The sequence below is a fragment of the Emydura macquarii genome, unplaced genomic scaffold (assembly GCF_026122565.2).
Source record: "Emydura macquarii macquarii isolate MOO-44397 ecotype Brisbane River unplaced genomic scaffold, CSIRO-AGI_Emac_v2 contig_67, whole genome shotgun sequence".
NCBI lineage: Eukaryota > Metazoa > Chordata > Testudines > Chelidae > Emydura > Emydura macquarii.
In genome coordinates this window covers 10170037-10186256 of record NW_027130204.1, presented here as the reverse complement: position 1 = coordinate 10186256, position 16220 = coordinate 10170037, and the positions used below count along the sequence as shown (strand labels likewise).

The window sequence follows — 16220 nt, the reverse complement described above, 5'->3', positions numbered from 1 at the left end:
AGTATTTTATGGTACATAGGTATTTATGGCATCTTTTGTGTGCAAAGAATTTGAAATACCATATACAAAGATTCTTCTGAACAAAGACCAAGTGTTCCCATATGTCACATTCACAATGAAAAGATACTTTAAGAAAGCACACTGTATGATATCAATGGTTTGTGAAAGTCACAGCAGCTTGAAGGAATACAAAGTCTTGTTCTTTTCTGGAAAACAGTTGGATTCCATACAGGAACTCAGGTCACATGTTAATGAAGATATTATTTTAAAGAAGCATTTTTTAAGCTAAGCGCATTAGGTGAGAGCCAAAATGAACAAAAATCCCCTTTTGTAGCTATCCACAACAACAAATCTGCCTGAGAGCGCTAATGTTGCCTGTTTCCAGAGCTCTTGCTTTATGGCTAAAGATATATATATATATTTTTTATTCAGTGCTGTAGTTGTCATTAACCCAGGATTAGTTAGAGGTCGGGTTTTTTGTTTTTTTTTTCATTGGAACTAAATCCTGTAAGAGTTGGCTGATTATGTGACCCTGGCCTTCAGTATACAAGCTTTAACCAGAAGACGAGACATGTAATGCAGTCAAAGGGACAATTGGAACAACAATCTATGTCTTTCGGGCATGTGGTCCAAATGACTCCCTTCTTCTACTAGGGTAAACTGTTCTCTCCAGCTGGGAAGCGACAGCCTTGTGGATTTTGGGGTGAGGGGTTTCTCCATTTATTCTTCCTTGGTGTGTCTGAAAGAAGCTTATGTAGTAATATCCGGATAGAAGATGGGTTTTAAGCTCTGGTACATCACAGATCGGATGAGCATCTGCACTGCCTGCCTGCCTGCCACTCTGATTTGGCTTCGCACGTGGTGATATTTCCTGTGTATTTTTAGGGGATTGAATTTAGGTGGGGTAGGGAATTCATTCTGTTTGTTTCATGCCAGAAGCCATGGCAGTGACATGTTGAGTTGCTTTTTGATGACAACATACAAAGGAGAATCTTGCATTACCTTCTGCCCAGCAAAACTAGTTTTTCCCATTTGGTACTGAATTAGAAAAAGGAAGGATAAAGATATACTTACTTTTGCTATCAGGGCATGCTATGAACGGAGACTGCAACAGTTTTGTCTACACGCAGCCTTTACTGACCCTGAAGCTCCATAGTCATGATACCCAGCAAGATTTTAGTCTACCACAACCCCAGTGGGGGCACTCGGACTGAGACTTACAGAACAACCAGGCGACGTAAAAAGTCTCTTGGAGAACTGTTCCAAAATGGATACCGGGTCAAAGCTGGACACAGTGTCCCTGAAAAGGAGGAACAACACACCTTTCGACACTCCTTGGTGTCTTGTTATAGGGTCGGCGCCTACTGGGGTAAGGTCCAGCTCTAACCTTAAACTTTCTGCTTCAAAACTGTAGTCTTGATGATTTTTCTTTGACCGTGCACATGGTGCTAATATAATCCTTCCCTATGGAGCAGTTTTTTATAGTTAATTTTTCAATTTCAAGTAGTGCATTTGTGAAACTACAGATTTTAGTTAGCTTCCAGCAGAAATACTCTTCTTAAAGGTCCATGATGCAATATGCATCTATCTCTACATGAGATGTAAAATGCTGACTATAAAGGGGTTAAGTGTTCATCTGAAAATGACTTTTAATGCACTCCAAGACTATTTAGAGACAGGATATAGTATTCTACAATAAGGGAGTTATTTGGCAGTTATTCTGGGTATTATTGAAACTGCCCTTATTACTTTAATAGGTGTGCAGGTAGGTAAAGAATACTTCAGAAGTGCACAGCTAAGAGCTTTAATAAAGGAAAATTTTGTGTGGCGTTGCGTGAAAAACACTAATGTCCAACCTTCATAGATTTAGGACCATCTAATGCCCTTGATCCAATTTTTCCTCTGTGGGTCATAGGCAATAGAGTTTCCATGCTCTTTAGAGCTCTGGACTGTCGTACATTTATATAACACAGGCAAGCAGAGAAATATAAGCAAAATATTCTGGGTATATGTTCTTACAGGTTTTGTTGTTGTTAGTTATATCTTTGCTCCCATGCAAGAGCATGCATAACCCCATTTTATTGTGCCTTTTTCTCCATATCACAGTTCCCTGTTATCTTTTCGACCCCCCCTCCTCCAGGGAGGATCTTGTGTGATTCTGCAGAGCAGGGTGGGAGAGTTAAGATTTGGGGGGCACCTATCCAGAGACTTTGCATCCTGGAAAAGCTCACTGCCCACATAGAGTCTAGTCTTTGAGTTTCATGGTCACTGTGTTATATAATTATCGGACCAGATTATATCTGGTTTCCTAGAGATGAGTTCTTGTGCTTTCAGAAATTGAATAAAATATTTATTATTGGTCATGTATTGGATAGAATTAGCCATTGATTAATGTATTTGATGATTAATTCATTATTCACTGAAGATTTTATTCAGCTTAGCTAGAGCTGGTCAAATATTGGAAACATATTTAATTCTTAGCCATTGATTAATGTATTTGATGATTAATTCATTATTCACTGAAGATTTTATTCAGCTTAGCTAGAGCTGGTCAAATATTGGAAACATATTTAATTCTTTTGATGAATAAGAGCATTATTGGATATTTAGTATTTGACCAGCGTCAGAAATAAAATGGCATACTTTGTGAGAACACTAATTGTCATTTAGTTAAAAAATACCAACACTAAAAACTCTGGAGAAAGCTTAGTTTATACTGAAGGAACAACTCAACTGTGAAACTCCTGTAAGTGTCGGAAGCAGGAAATGGAAGAGCTATACTAAGGCCTTGATGCTGTGGACTGAAGTAAATAGTGTGTCCCAATATATTTGGAAAATGATATGGCAAACTACAAAAAATACATAAACAAGAAAGGGAAAATATAATCCCTTGATGGAAAGTTATTTCATGACTGAGCCTGCAGTCCACATATAAGCAGAATCCCAGTGAAATCAATGGGGATCTTACCTGCAGAACATGGGAAAGTCAGGGAGAGTTAAGCACCCAGCTACCATTTGTGCCTTTTTAAAATCCCCTCTCTAGTTTTTATGGCAATGAATAATTTATCTGTGGGGATTTCACTGTCTTCTCCTTTGCAAATTACATTTATTTTGAAGAGGAGTTCCCTTTGTTTGGATTTGTAATCTTTGGGCAATCCTGATTGATGCTGTCTTACTAATCCACTTGAAATCATTAATTCTGTAGAGCAGATTGCATCAGTGCCTGAATGACAGGCAGAGAATGTTATATTCTCAGCATCTTTTAGAAATATAATGGAGACTAAGATTTAAAATGATGCTGTTTTGCAGTAAACTTTATGGGAGAAAATATTTCTTTGCTATGAAACTGCTTTGTATATCAGTCATGCATTTTCTATTTTAACGTAACAACCTTCCAGCTCTTGAGTGTAGATCCAAAAATCGATGGGGTTTTGAGTACTCACATCTCACAGGAAGGGCCCTTAAAAAGTCTGATCTATCACCCAGTGAAGTCAATTGACAGATTCCCATTGCTTGTGTACAATGAGAGACCATTTTAGGTTCCTTTGGAAATTTAGCCTCCATTGTCTACTTTCCAAATGTGTATTTTAGTAGTCAGTTTGAGAGATTAGTGGCCTGAATTTTAAGTTGACTAGTGATTTTTGTTGCCTTAGTTTTTGGGTTCCCAATTTGAGATAACTTGAAGGTCCCCGATTTTCAGGGGGGGGGGGGGGAAAAGCACCTGCCCTCTGAAAGTTAGGCTCCTTTAAGGCGTCCTACGTTGGGCATTCAAAATCAATGGACACTTTTGAAAATGTAGGCCAGGATATCTGTATCTCTTATTAGTGTGAATATTTCATTCATATTTGTTTGTTCACTTTATTGTATTAAAAGCACCAATCTAGCTCCTGAACAATCTTTATAAAAACATATAACACGCAAATAATTTATCCAAACTCAAATATAATCCTTCCCCTCAGCTCAATGAACCCACCACATATTGTGTGTTTAAATATATACTCATCCCAGTAAAAATAATACAACATAGCACTCACATAGTGCTTTATACCTTCAAAGCACTTTGCAGACAACTGGTTAATCCTCACTACTAAGCCGGTAAACTTTTGTAAAAGTTCTGAAGGCCAAGTTGTGCCCTGAGCGACACCTGTACAATCCCCTTGTGGTCAATAATTTGACACACATGCAATTGCTTGGAACATAGGGTTTATCTAAATTAGAAATTGCACTGATTTAACTTAACTGATTATCCATTGATCATTATCCATCGCTCTAGTTAACCTGTGCAAATGTAGACAAACTGGTTTAACCCTTGTTTAAATCAATTTAGTTTGTGTCAGTAAATTATCAATTTAAGCAAAGCAATTGAAGTGAAAGTTACATCAATTTAAATGTGTCAACATTAGGAGTTTGCCCAGTTTTAACTAGATGGATTTAAATTCAGTTTAGTTCACCAATGCAACTTTTCTAATGTATCCTCTTAATGAATCCTGTTAGATGCACAAGAAGGGATAGAATCCAGTTTATTTTCTCTCTTGTGTTGGATCTGCAGGGTTGGGAGTAGTGAAAACCATAAAGACTTCAGTTAGTCCCTAAAGTAAGCAGTGATAACTATGATTACACAAAGTGAGCAGATCTGTTGAGTAGGAAGATGTCAGTTTAACAGTCACTTTTGGGGGTAGGTCTACACTATCAGACTCTACGCTTTATGTATTGTGCCCTCTAGATCACATGTAGAAGACTCCAACATAAAATACATCACTTGGATAAAGGAGAGTGAATTCAAAGGAAAGCATTTAGAGTGCTCTTGTGGGTGATTTGACTCATTAACTTAAGCAGGCAGGAGCAGGATCCAAATTAAGTATCTGTTACACAGAATCAATCTGAAATCAGAATGGAGTTTACTGAAATACAATGTGATTTGACTTTAACATAATTTATAAGATTATATATTATACAAACAAAATAATTTAGCAGTTATTTCATATTATGAAGTAATTAAAGTTCCATAAAGGACCGTAAGTAAAGTTTCATTTGCTAGCATAAGATACTTGCATCATACACAGATGGAATAACCACCCAGACACTTGCATTATTACACAGGCAGAATAATTTTCTAAATAGTTTTCATTAAGTACAGTTACAAAAATTCTTGTTATATGCAGAGTTGACACAAGTGTGGGAGAGCGAGATAGATTCCTTTCTGTTACCTTTTCAGAAGAATTGTTAACTAAGTCCCTATTACAGAATATTTATTACTGTTGCTGTACAAGCCATAAAGAACACTGCTTGAATTTCAGATCCCTGGTGCATTTGTAGGGCTGATAGAGAAATCATCTTTTTAACTATCAACTGAGCAAATTTAACATGGGATCAGCGAGACACAATAAATATGAATAACTTATGAATATGAATATAACTCATATGCAAACTTGACACTATCAGACTAGGTCTGAATAGAGACTGGAAGTAGCTAGCCTACTACAAAAAATAATGTTCCCTCTTTTGGTATTCACACCTTCTCATCAACTGTTGTGAATTGGACTCCTCCACCCTGATTGAATTACCTCGTTAACACTTGCCCTCCTCACTGTGATGTAATTCAGGCATCCTTGCATGTATGTATATATACCTATCTAACTGTAGTTTCCACTTCATGCATCTGACGAAGTGGGTTTCTGCCCATGAAAGCTCACGCCCAAATAAATTTGTTAGTCTTTAAGGTGCCACAGAACTCTGGTTATTTTACAATGAATATGGAGCATCATGTTACTAGTTTTATGCAGTTACTTTTCAGAGCTGAGTGGCACTTCACGGACTTTTGGTATGTACCCATTGCTGTGTCTTAAATTAGACTTATCAACAAATTAAACCAAATGTAAGCAGAACAGGTTTTTGCTGAGCCTGAACTGATAGTAAGCTGATTTTTATCAAGCCACTGAGTAATTCAGCCCATTTTGTTTCTGACAACAGTCTCAGTACTATGGCAGACTGATCAGTGTGAGTAAAGGATTACTGTATCATCTGCTCACAGAAGCATCTTTGATTGTGAGCACGCTTTTGGCATGTCATTAACACAGCACCAGAATGAAGTGTATGTATGGGCTTTCCCTTTTGGGCATACTCAGTTCGTTCATCATCTCCTTGCTAAGCACAAGATGATACTGACAATCATCTACTCAGGGCAAACTTATTTAATCTGAGTCTGCCTCTTGAAGTTCATTTCCAGCAGCTGCTCTTTGAAGTCTATTTTGAGGAAAGGATTGAAACCTCTGAATTACTTCAGTCTTTCCAAATGCATGTAATTTACTTCAGAGGATAGAGCAGTTAATGCTCAAAATGCTTTAGATCCCCAAACACCTTTCCTCGCACATACCCCTTATCTCTTTCACAGTGGGCTTTGAACAGTAGTCATTTAAGAGTGGGAATTACCCTTTTTCTTTTGTCTGAGCTCAACTAGTGAATTCTATTATCAAAGGGTGACATTCACTCTGATGTAAAGGGGCCAGGGATGGTTCTCCATCCCATTCCAGCCCCATGGTGAGTTATGCAGTGAGGTCCCTGGAATGGAGCAGCCTTATTGGGGGCACTTTGGTCACTCTCTGCATATTGGGATTGGGAACTGAGATCCATGTGTAATCACCCCCACTCCAGGGAGTCACTCTGAGTGCTGGGTTTGCAAGACCTGTCTATGTTTGTTTCCGCACACTCTGAGGCCAGGGCTCTAGGTGTTCCCTGCACTAGGTCCTTCAGGATGTTCCCATAAACACCCAGAGTCTGATGAATGACAAAGGGTTGCTTCATTAAAAGCTAGCAGAAATATACATCACTGTTACCATAGGCACAATGGGGACTTTAAGTTACAAACACAAGATGAGCCAACAGTTCCTAACTCAGCCCCCCGCAGGAGTACACAGGTGGGGTTCCTCCAGCCTACTTTGAGGAATGCTGACTCCAGGCCATCCCTCTCCCAGAAGCAATCATTCATGTCCCTGCTGGAGCTCAGTCCTTCTGTCCATCTTGTTCAGACATGTCTGCACAGCTCTCTTGTTTACAGGCCATTCCTGAGTACCCATTTGTTATGGCTGTTGCTGGCCCATTTACCAGCAAAAGGCTACTTCCCAGTCCAGCGCTTAGCCATTCAGATCCAGCTCCCAGTCTTCGCATCATAGACCGCTCCCAGGATGCAGCCTCCAGCCTTCTGCTACTGCTCTCTCCTGATCCAGGTCCCCTCTGACTCTGGCAGTACTTCTTTTTCCTATTCTGGAGGGATTATGGAGCACTCAACTGGTTGGATGTTGCACTGAGAAATTAATAAAATGCCTAGAAATGAAGCAGCAGGTTCATTAGAAATGATTGCATGGATCCTAATGCTCAATGCAAATGGAGCAGATGAGCTCAGGAAGAGAAGCAGATTTCAGTCCCCTTCTAGAACATAGGCTAGAGTAGTAATCATTAGGAAAGAGGGGTGCAGTCTGTGATAAATTTGGGGTCAAAATGCACAAGTCACTAGCAGGTTCTTTTACTTAAGTGTCTACTTGCATACTTGGTGCAGAAAATAAGACTGGTAAATCCAGGATGTAGAGATATGAAGACTGTTTTAGCACCCCAATTCAAGGGAGCAAGTATAATTATAATCAAAGAAAAAGAAAAATAAGTGTAGCAGAACAGTCCCCTGTATTGTGCATACTCACAACCTTAAGGAGATTATCTGGAATGAAAATGGAAAGAATAGTAAGTGGAGAAGTGCTGTAAGTGGGAGTGACATTATAAGGTTCCACTGTCCTGTCATCCTGATGTCCCAATTAAGGACTGGGCATACAACTCTTTTATACAGCTTTCCCTTACACCCACAGATGTCTGGGACCATATTTGATTAACTCTCAGCTCCCGCCTTGTGTTTGGGATTCCAGGAGACCAATGTCAGGATTTCGGCTGCTTGTATGGCCAATTTGTGTCAATGTATTTCACAGTGCTTTCAACATGTAAATATGGTTTTGTTCCATGGATATTTATTCCAAAAGCCTTTAAAACACTATCATTTTAAACGTACTCTGTTCTGTAGCCTTTGATTGATTTAAAGTGCAAGATGCACAAGCCATTAATAACAGTTTCATTTGCTCAGGCAGCTATGTAAATTTATTATAGGAGATGTAATTCATGAATCACACATAGACGTGAAGACTTTATTTAGTACTTAAATATATGCAAGTAAAGTAGAAATGCAATAGAAATGTAGGGGAACAACCCCCTACATTGTGCATACATACAACTTTATGAAGACCATCAGAAGCATCAGAGAAGGGGAAGATGGAAGGAAATGTAATTGGGAATGATGCTCCAGGTTTCCATCATCCTGTCATCCCAGTGTCCCAACTGGAGGTTGGTCTGACCATATTTTTGTATCCTTTTTCCTTACTTTCCCCACACATGCAGGACCATATTCAATTTAGGTCCAGCTTTCTGCCCTTGTTTGTCATTCCAGGGGACCATAATTAAAGTTCCATTTGCTAGCTTCACATACTCACATCACAAATTTCCTAATATTTCCAACACATTTAATACCAATATCAAAAATCCTCTAAAAATCCATTATTTCAAACTTAAACTGCCCTTTTGTAGTCTTCTTGTTGATCTCAAAAATCTTATAACCCTAGATCAAGCACGGTAGGATAACTATCTAGGCCTCATACTTTTGCAAAGCCTATAACAATATTTTACATTTGTTTTCCTTACTTGCATTACACCTTTAATTATTTTTATTATCAATATCTTTATGCAGTTTAACTTTCCCTAGCATATAGGTTATACTTTGATCTTAAGCAGACACCTTCCAAGATAAGTCAGGGGTCACAGGTCAACAGTTCCTTTGCTGTTTACTTATCACAAGATATGTATTGTTAAATCTTATAATGCTAGGTCAAGCACTTATTTGAAGAATTTAGGCCTTATGCTAACTAGTAGGCTCTATTAGGTCTCAAATGTATTGCAAAGTCTATTTCCACTATTTATACATTTTGTTTTTTCCTACCTGCTTAGAGCTTTAATATCAGCATTTTTAATCATATTTGCTTTTCCTAACATATAAATTATAGTTTAAACATCAGCATAAATCTTCCAAGATCAGGTCAAGGATGACCAGAGATGTTTCACGCTAGCCCTGTGGTCTGGCTCCATTTTGGAGGATGCATTTAGCCTCCCTAATTTGTTCTGATTTAAATGCGCTTTATGTAGGTGAATTTTATCCAAGAAGAACAAAGATGTCCCAACTCAGTTTAAATGGTTTCCCATGATGTGCAGGGTTTCACAGGAAGGCAATTTTTTATATAATTCAAAAACATTTTTGAACATTTAGAACATTTTTTCTCCTGAAACGCTAGCCATTATTTTTTCTAAAAATCAATAAAAATAAACAGCATGAATTGGGAGCACTAGTTGTAATATAGTTATAAAGCTTTGGGTTCAGTTCAGAAAGGCACAGAAAAGACTGAGTTTTCCAGTGCTTTTCCTTAATATCTGTATCTATTAGTTTCAGAAAACATTAGCTGGAAATGCCATCAAAGCAGGTTGCTGTAAAATTCCCTCCGTGCTTCCATTCAGGATAGAAACATGTGTAGGATAGTCTTCCTTGTAGTATGATGGCACTTCCTGTCCTGGCTTCAGTTTGGAAGTGCAGAGATGCATGAAAAAAAACCATGAGCTGAGGAAGCTAAACAGAGCCTTCCGAAAAGTTTGTTTTAGGGTTTTAGGTTCAAGTCCACAGATGAGGAAATATCAGATGCCATGATCATAATGTTATTTTTACCCCATCCCTATTCACCCATCTTTGGATATCATTCAGGACAGGTGATATATGGTTTCTGTGGTTTGATGCTTGACCTTCGTTTTAAGAAACTCACCTTGGCAATAAACCAATAACTATACAAGAGAGACAGCCTCATGAAAAAGATGCAAGGGTTGTGTCACCACTGAGTGGTGTTGTTTTAAAGTAAGCTGCACTCTAACACATTTACTTTCTTTTTCAAGTATTATTCCCTGTAGGAACATTTAAAAAATGATGTCGGCTATAGCAATTGTAGAACCTCACTGCTAATGATTTTCCAGCTGCAGCAAAGAATTTACTGTAACCATTTGCTCCTTGCTGTGTTGTGCTTCCTGTGCCTGACCATTTAAAATAGGCTTAAATCATTGTGAGGAATTGGAAATAGAGGTTTTGGGGCTAACTGTTACCTTTCCCTGCCTGCCTTAGAAGATTTGATTTGATTTTTTTCTCCAGGAAGCTGACTTTTCTTTCAAAACAGGGATGACATAGGAACAGATAACAAGAAAGCTAAGCTAACTACTGACTCAATAATTGGGATCATATGGAAAATTTAGCAGTTTTGTATTATTTTTTAAATGTAGATCTCAGGTGACTCCACAGACCTTTATTAATTCTCCCACTACCTATGTAAAATAGTCAATGAAGTATCATTATACCCATTTTACACATGCACTGTGAGAGATTCTCAGCTTTGTTAAAGCTGCTTTGCACCACTTTGAAATAATAATAATAATAATAATATAACTGCCTCACTAGAGTGTTGTAAAAATTAACTCTGCAAACACTTGAGCATGTATAGTGTATAATTTCATTCTTGTGAATAGTCCCACTGGAGTCAACTGCCATGAGTAATATTATGCACAAGGTTAAGTTTATGCAGGATCACATTTTTAGTTAGCACTTTGAAAATAGAAAGTGCTGTACAAGTGCTAAATGAGATTATTATCAAATAAATAAAAATGTCAGTAAGGAGGATGCATGAGTTGATGTTGCCCGAAGCCCAGCCCTAGTGGTCAAGCAAGCATGTTAAGCAATTATTATGAAACTCTTGGCCCTACTGTGCGGTTAAAAAAAATTATCCTCAGAAGCCTTCCGTTTAACTTTATAAGCTGCATATATAAAATACGCAATGTACCTTTACTCGTATGCCAAAGATTTGCAACAAAATTGTTTACTACCAGCATAAGTCTCTCAGTAATTTAAGCCCTTAATCTTTTATGGTATTTTCTCTCTCACTCTCTCTCTCTCTCTCTCTCTCTCTCTCTCTCTCTGGCCCTGAGCTGTCTGAGAATTACTATCCAAACAACCTGATTTCAACAACTCAATGCTATCTCTTTATAAAAATTGATATTTTTAAAGTCATTTACTGTAATTGCAGCCTGCTTGAAGTCAAATGTAGTTAGTTTTACCTTTTTTCAGCCACAGTACATGGTAATTACATAACCTTATCTGAAGTTTTGGAGTTTGGGGTGGGGATAGGGAGCATTATAACAATAAAAGATTTTACGTCATTAAGAATTACCAATTTAATCAGGCCTATCCACTGTCTAGCTTTTTCAAAAATCAGGTTATCAGATCTCTTGCCCATAATCTCTTATTTTTTGCTAGGCATTGTGGGAGTTGTGAGCTTTCAGGAATTGTATATCTATATCTGCAATAGTAAGCCATTCTAGAAGACAGAAATATGGGCACTAAGACTACAACTGAGGCTAAGCTTTTTCTCCTTAGCTTTGAGGTCATCATAGGTGTTTAAATTTCCTGCTCTCAGATTTAATTCTTGTAGTATATATTTCTGGTAAGAAATAGAAACAAATCTAAATTCAGCTGGAAAAAGCTGGTCAAGATCTTGGAACTATTAAATATGGAAGAACACTTCAAAGGTATTTGACATTCTGTATGCTACATACCACTGATTTCATTGATTGTTATCATTGTAAGTTATATGTTATAAGAGTATGGGTTACTATGCACTTGAGTTATGTCAAATTCTCTCTTTATGCAGGTTTAAGATTTTTAAGAGCCCTTAGACTGATACAATTTTCAGAAATTTTGCAGTTTCTGAATATCCTAAAAACAAGGTAAGACTTTACTACATACTTTACCTGTCTATTGTCTGTCTTTTCCTTTTTATAGTCATAGTCAGAGATAATTTCTCCTTTCATAATGCCATTGGCATGAATAGAAGTCATGGGTTTGAATAGCACACACTGAAACTTGAATTTTATTTATATATATATATATATATATATATATATATATATATATATATATATGAATAGCCTTTTGCCTTTTTCTTCCCAACGTAATTTTCATTAAAGACATTAGACTCCACAGCACATTCATAGTCAGGTTGTGTTTGAGCTTTACGCATGCAGCTAATCCACCTTTTTGTAAATGTGATTATTAGTTTCATTGTTGAAACTGCTGCATTTGTGAACCTAGTGCTTCCTTGTGTATGGTCTTAGTTCTCATACAAATACTTAGTCATCTCTACTTTTCTAAATTCACATTACATCCTTTATTTCCTAGTGAATGGTTTATCAATTTAAATGTCTCCTTGATATCATCTGTTGATATTTCACTTGATACATTTTAATATCTGCAATATACAAGGAACTGAGTGATTATAAATTTAAAAGCAGAATGATAGATCTACAAATTGATTAAATAATTCATTCTTCCACCTTCTGAATGCCTACCGTATTGCCTCATTTAGAAATAACTTGCCCAATAAAACACACAAAAGAGAGAAGGCAGTTTAAGACCTAATCATTATGCCTTTTCTTCAATGGGAAAATCTTTGATTTTGAAAACATTTTTTACATTGATTTTCCATTCAGGGTATCTCAGTGCATTCATTGTCATAAGTGTTCCTTTAGAAGGAAGTTTAAAATAGTTCAATTAACTACAATTTTGTTCTTATTTTAACTGCTTCTGTGTGGCTGAACATACTTGGTATGTGAAACAGAATGCACGTTAGCTGCTACTATACACGTTAGTTCATCACCTTGAAGCACCAAAGGGATCGTGCCATGTTTCACAGCAGCAAAGGGCTTAACTTTTTAACATGCATTAAAATGCACCAGCTAAAGTATTGGACAAGTGTTCAACTAGAAGTTTGGTTCCACTTTAAAATCCCCATCTTCTCTTTCCCTATTCATTCATCATCTCACATTTGAGGGCTTGTAATGCAAGTGGCCTTTATTACCCTTAATGAGCAATATACCGGTGGAAATCACCCTGCTGTTGGTGCATAAATAGACCATCAGATGTGCACAGGTTCATGATAACCAGCAGCCTCTGCAACCCTTTGAACCTTAAAACTATTCTCATTAGTCAACATTTCATATTAAGAGATCCCAAATGACTCTGCAGGTGGCTTAGGATCTGCCTCCAACTGTGTGAAAGTGTAGCAAATGTAGATTTTCTTCTTAAAATAATGAGACTAGTTTAATAAACACACAGAGAAACTACAGTCCTGTAGCCTTAAAACGCCACTAGTCCTGCAGGAAGAAAATGTAATTGTTACAGAAACTCAGTTAATCAAAATCTCCTTGCAGAACACAAAGGACCTGATTCAAAGCCCACTGATGTTAGTGGAAATATTCCCATTGACTTCAATGGGCTTTGGATAAAGGTTCAAATCTGCTTCAGGAGTGGTGTAATTTTAAGGCTCCAGAACAGTAAGTGAAGAGGGGAGCTGTATTAATTAAATGTGTTCAATTTAAAGCTGGCTTAGGACTTGACCCCTTTGTTCATAATAGCATTTGTCTGGTGCCAAACTTTACTCCCAAATTAGATGCTCATCATCTTTGTAATTATTTACATGAATATGCAGGCATCCGTAAATCTCCTGTTCAGATTACTATAAAGCCCTTTAAATCCAGCTTACTTATGTGGCTGTCTTTCAGTTTTACTCAGTTGATTAACCCAAACTAGTTTATCACTAAACAATTCATTTAATTTAAAAATCATCAATGGCCTTGAAATAAACTGTTTCACGTGTCCCACCCTATTCTTGAGCATGCAGTAATCAGGCATGTTTGCTATCTCATGTCTGATTTAATAAACATAAAGACAATTTAATAGTACAGAAGACTCCTGGTGTCCAAAAAGTATCATTTTGTAAAATTTGTGGGTTGAACTGGAATGAATGGATGCAATTCTGTCGACTTCAGTGGAGTTGCCTTCACTTATACTAGACCTGAAATTAGTCCTTGAAGCTTTATTATTTTCTGTTTCATTTGGGTACAGTGTGCAAAATTAACCTCATAACCTAGAAACAAAAAAAGAAAGAGGGAGGAATATTTATCTATTAACCATTAAGAATTATTAATAATAGAACAAAATCTACTCACCATGCACTTAAGTATAACTAGTAACCAGACACATCCAGCATAAAAGGTCATTGTGATAGGCCATACATCTGTTTTCATAACAGCAAAAAAAAATTGTGAGGAAACTCAAGCCAGCAACAACAAATGCTGTTTCCATCAGTGATGCTCATAGATGCTACATATAAAAATTATTCTGTAAATAAAATCAAATTTGGAAAAAGAAAGCCACTTGTCATGATATTAATGTATGTATTAGTCTTTCAGATGAGATGTAAAAACCAAGTTGCTGATCACATGTAGTTACTAAACATCCTTCAGCACTTTTGCAAAAGTTACAACAGTTAACTCAGTGTCCTGACTAAATTCCTGTTTTAATTTAAATACATTCTACCTTAGTAAGTTCTAACTGCAGTTTGTTTTATACAGTGGTATCCCTCACTTTCTGCTCTAAACTGTGGTTTAGTATAGAATGCTGTTAAACAGCATCTGCATTCTACCACGGAGGTTACTTCACTTCAGCCACGGTTCAAGTGCTTCCCGGATAGGGAGAGCTGTAAAACATTTAAGGATGCTATATTATGTTTCTGTAGGAATTTAAAATACTGTTGTTCATCTCTCAATATGAAGGCCAAATATTGTTGAAGCCAATGAGAAAAGTGCACACACATACAGCTGATTTGCAAGGCAAGCAAAATATCAAGATTCAGGATAGAGACTGAAATGTTCAGTTGCAATAATAAACTACAATTTATCATTATCGACACTGAAATAATTATATTCTTAACACTAACTCTTTGGATTATTTAAACAATTCTGAATTTATTATTTCATATTCCTTTTAAAAAGTGATCTTTGTTTGTCTGAAGAATGCCCTATACAAATCACATAAGGGGCATTTTAGTATGTTGTGTATTCAGTAGCAACACCTAAGGAGAACTATGATGCAATACTCATGGGGTAAGCAGGACTTCCCTTCTTCTCTATCTCTATATTACAGCGCCTGTAATATTTGGTCTAGCTGGAGAGGAAGTGAATTCCCCTCCCTGGGAAAATGTGATTGACTCTAACCCCTAAGTTAAAATTACTGCCTGCAAGGTTTTATTTTCTATAATACAAAGTCAGAGAGAGAAGCTGAGTGAATGCAATGATTGAAGGACTAGGATTAAAGGAATAAATCTCATTCATACCATCAGCAGAAGGGCCATTCATAATACTGTGATCCACAGGAAGCAGCTAGAACACTTTACAAATGTAAAGGGAGTATATTGAATAGTAGTTGTTGGATGTTATGTAATTATCAGAACATTTTAAAAATGCCTAATTGTTCTTTAGCAGACCCTCCATGGATGCAGAAAGAGTTTAAATTGAACCTTTAAAGGGCTAACCACATCCCTTATTTATTTGAAGTTTATGTACTTACCTGTGAAACGGAATATATCTTTTTCAGAATAGTTCATTTTTTCTCCCATATTTTAGAAAATTGAATAGAATTAGTTTTTTTCTCACTGTTTTATACCAGGTTTCAATAAAACTACAGGGCTTTAGGCAAGGCTGACAATAAAGGATTTTGCACAGATGTTGGAAAGAGCTTAAAGAGCAGGAAAATGTTTGTGACTAATCTTTCATCTATATTTAGTCTCTGGCAGAAAGACGGGTATTTCACAAAGGACAGTCAGGGTATGATTCTGAATAAACTATCAAAAAATAAAATAAACCTAAAGTAGTAATCAAAATAGTTGTTCAATGCCAGTTATTACTATTATTTATTTGTATTAAAATAGCACCTGGAGGCTGGTTGACATATTACTGAATCATTAAGAAGCTTTTCCCCCCTGAAATTCATAGGATGAGCAACATTCAGACTTTCATAATGAGTAAGGATAAGATTTTGTCATGGTGGTCATAGAAGTCATGGATTCCATGACTTTCAGAGACCTCCGTGAAATTATCCTCTTCAGCTTCTGCCCTATGCCCAGGGGTGGTGGGGCCAAAACTGTCAGCTTCTGGCTCCTATGGGGGCCCTGGAGCTCTCAGGCGCCATGGGCAGCAGGGCCCCCACAATC

The 16220-nt window shown here is 37.0% G+C and overlaps 1 protein-coding gene across 2 annotated transcripts in view; it reads left to right on the top strand.

The window, feature by feature from the left end:
* KCNMA1 (potassium calcium-activated channel subfamily M alpha 1) overlaps positions 1-16220 on the top strand; it is a 708266-nt gene that overhangs the window by 475075 nt on the left and 216971 nt on the right. For both annotated transcript variants that reach the window (XM_067539508.1, XM_067539518.1), the window contains exon 6: positions 11823-11898. In XM_067539508.1, the coding sequence (XP_067395609.1) occupies positions 11823-11898 (76 nt within the window). The remainder of the gene's footprint in view (positions 1-11822; positions 11899-16220) is intronic.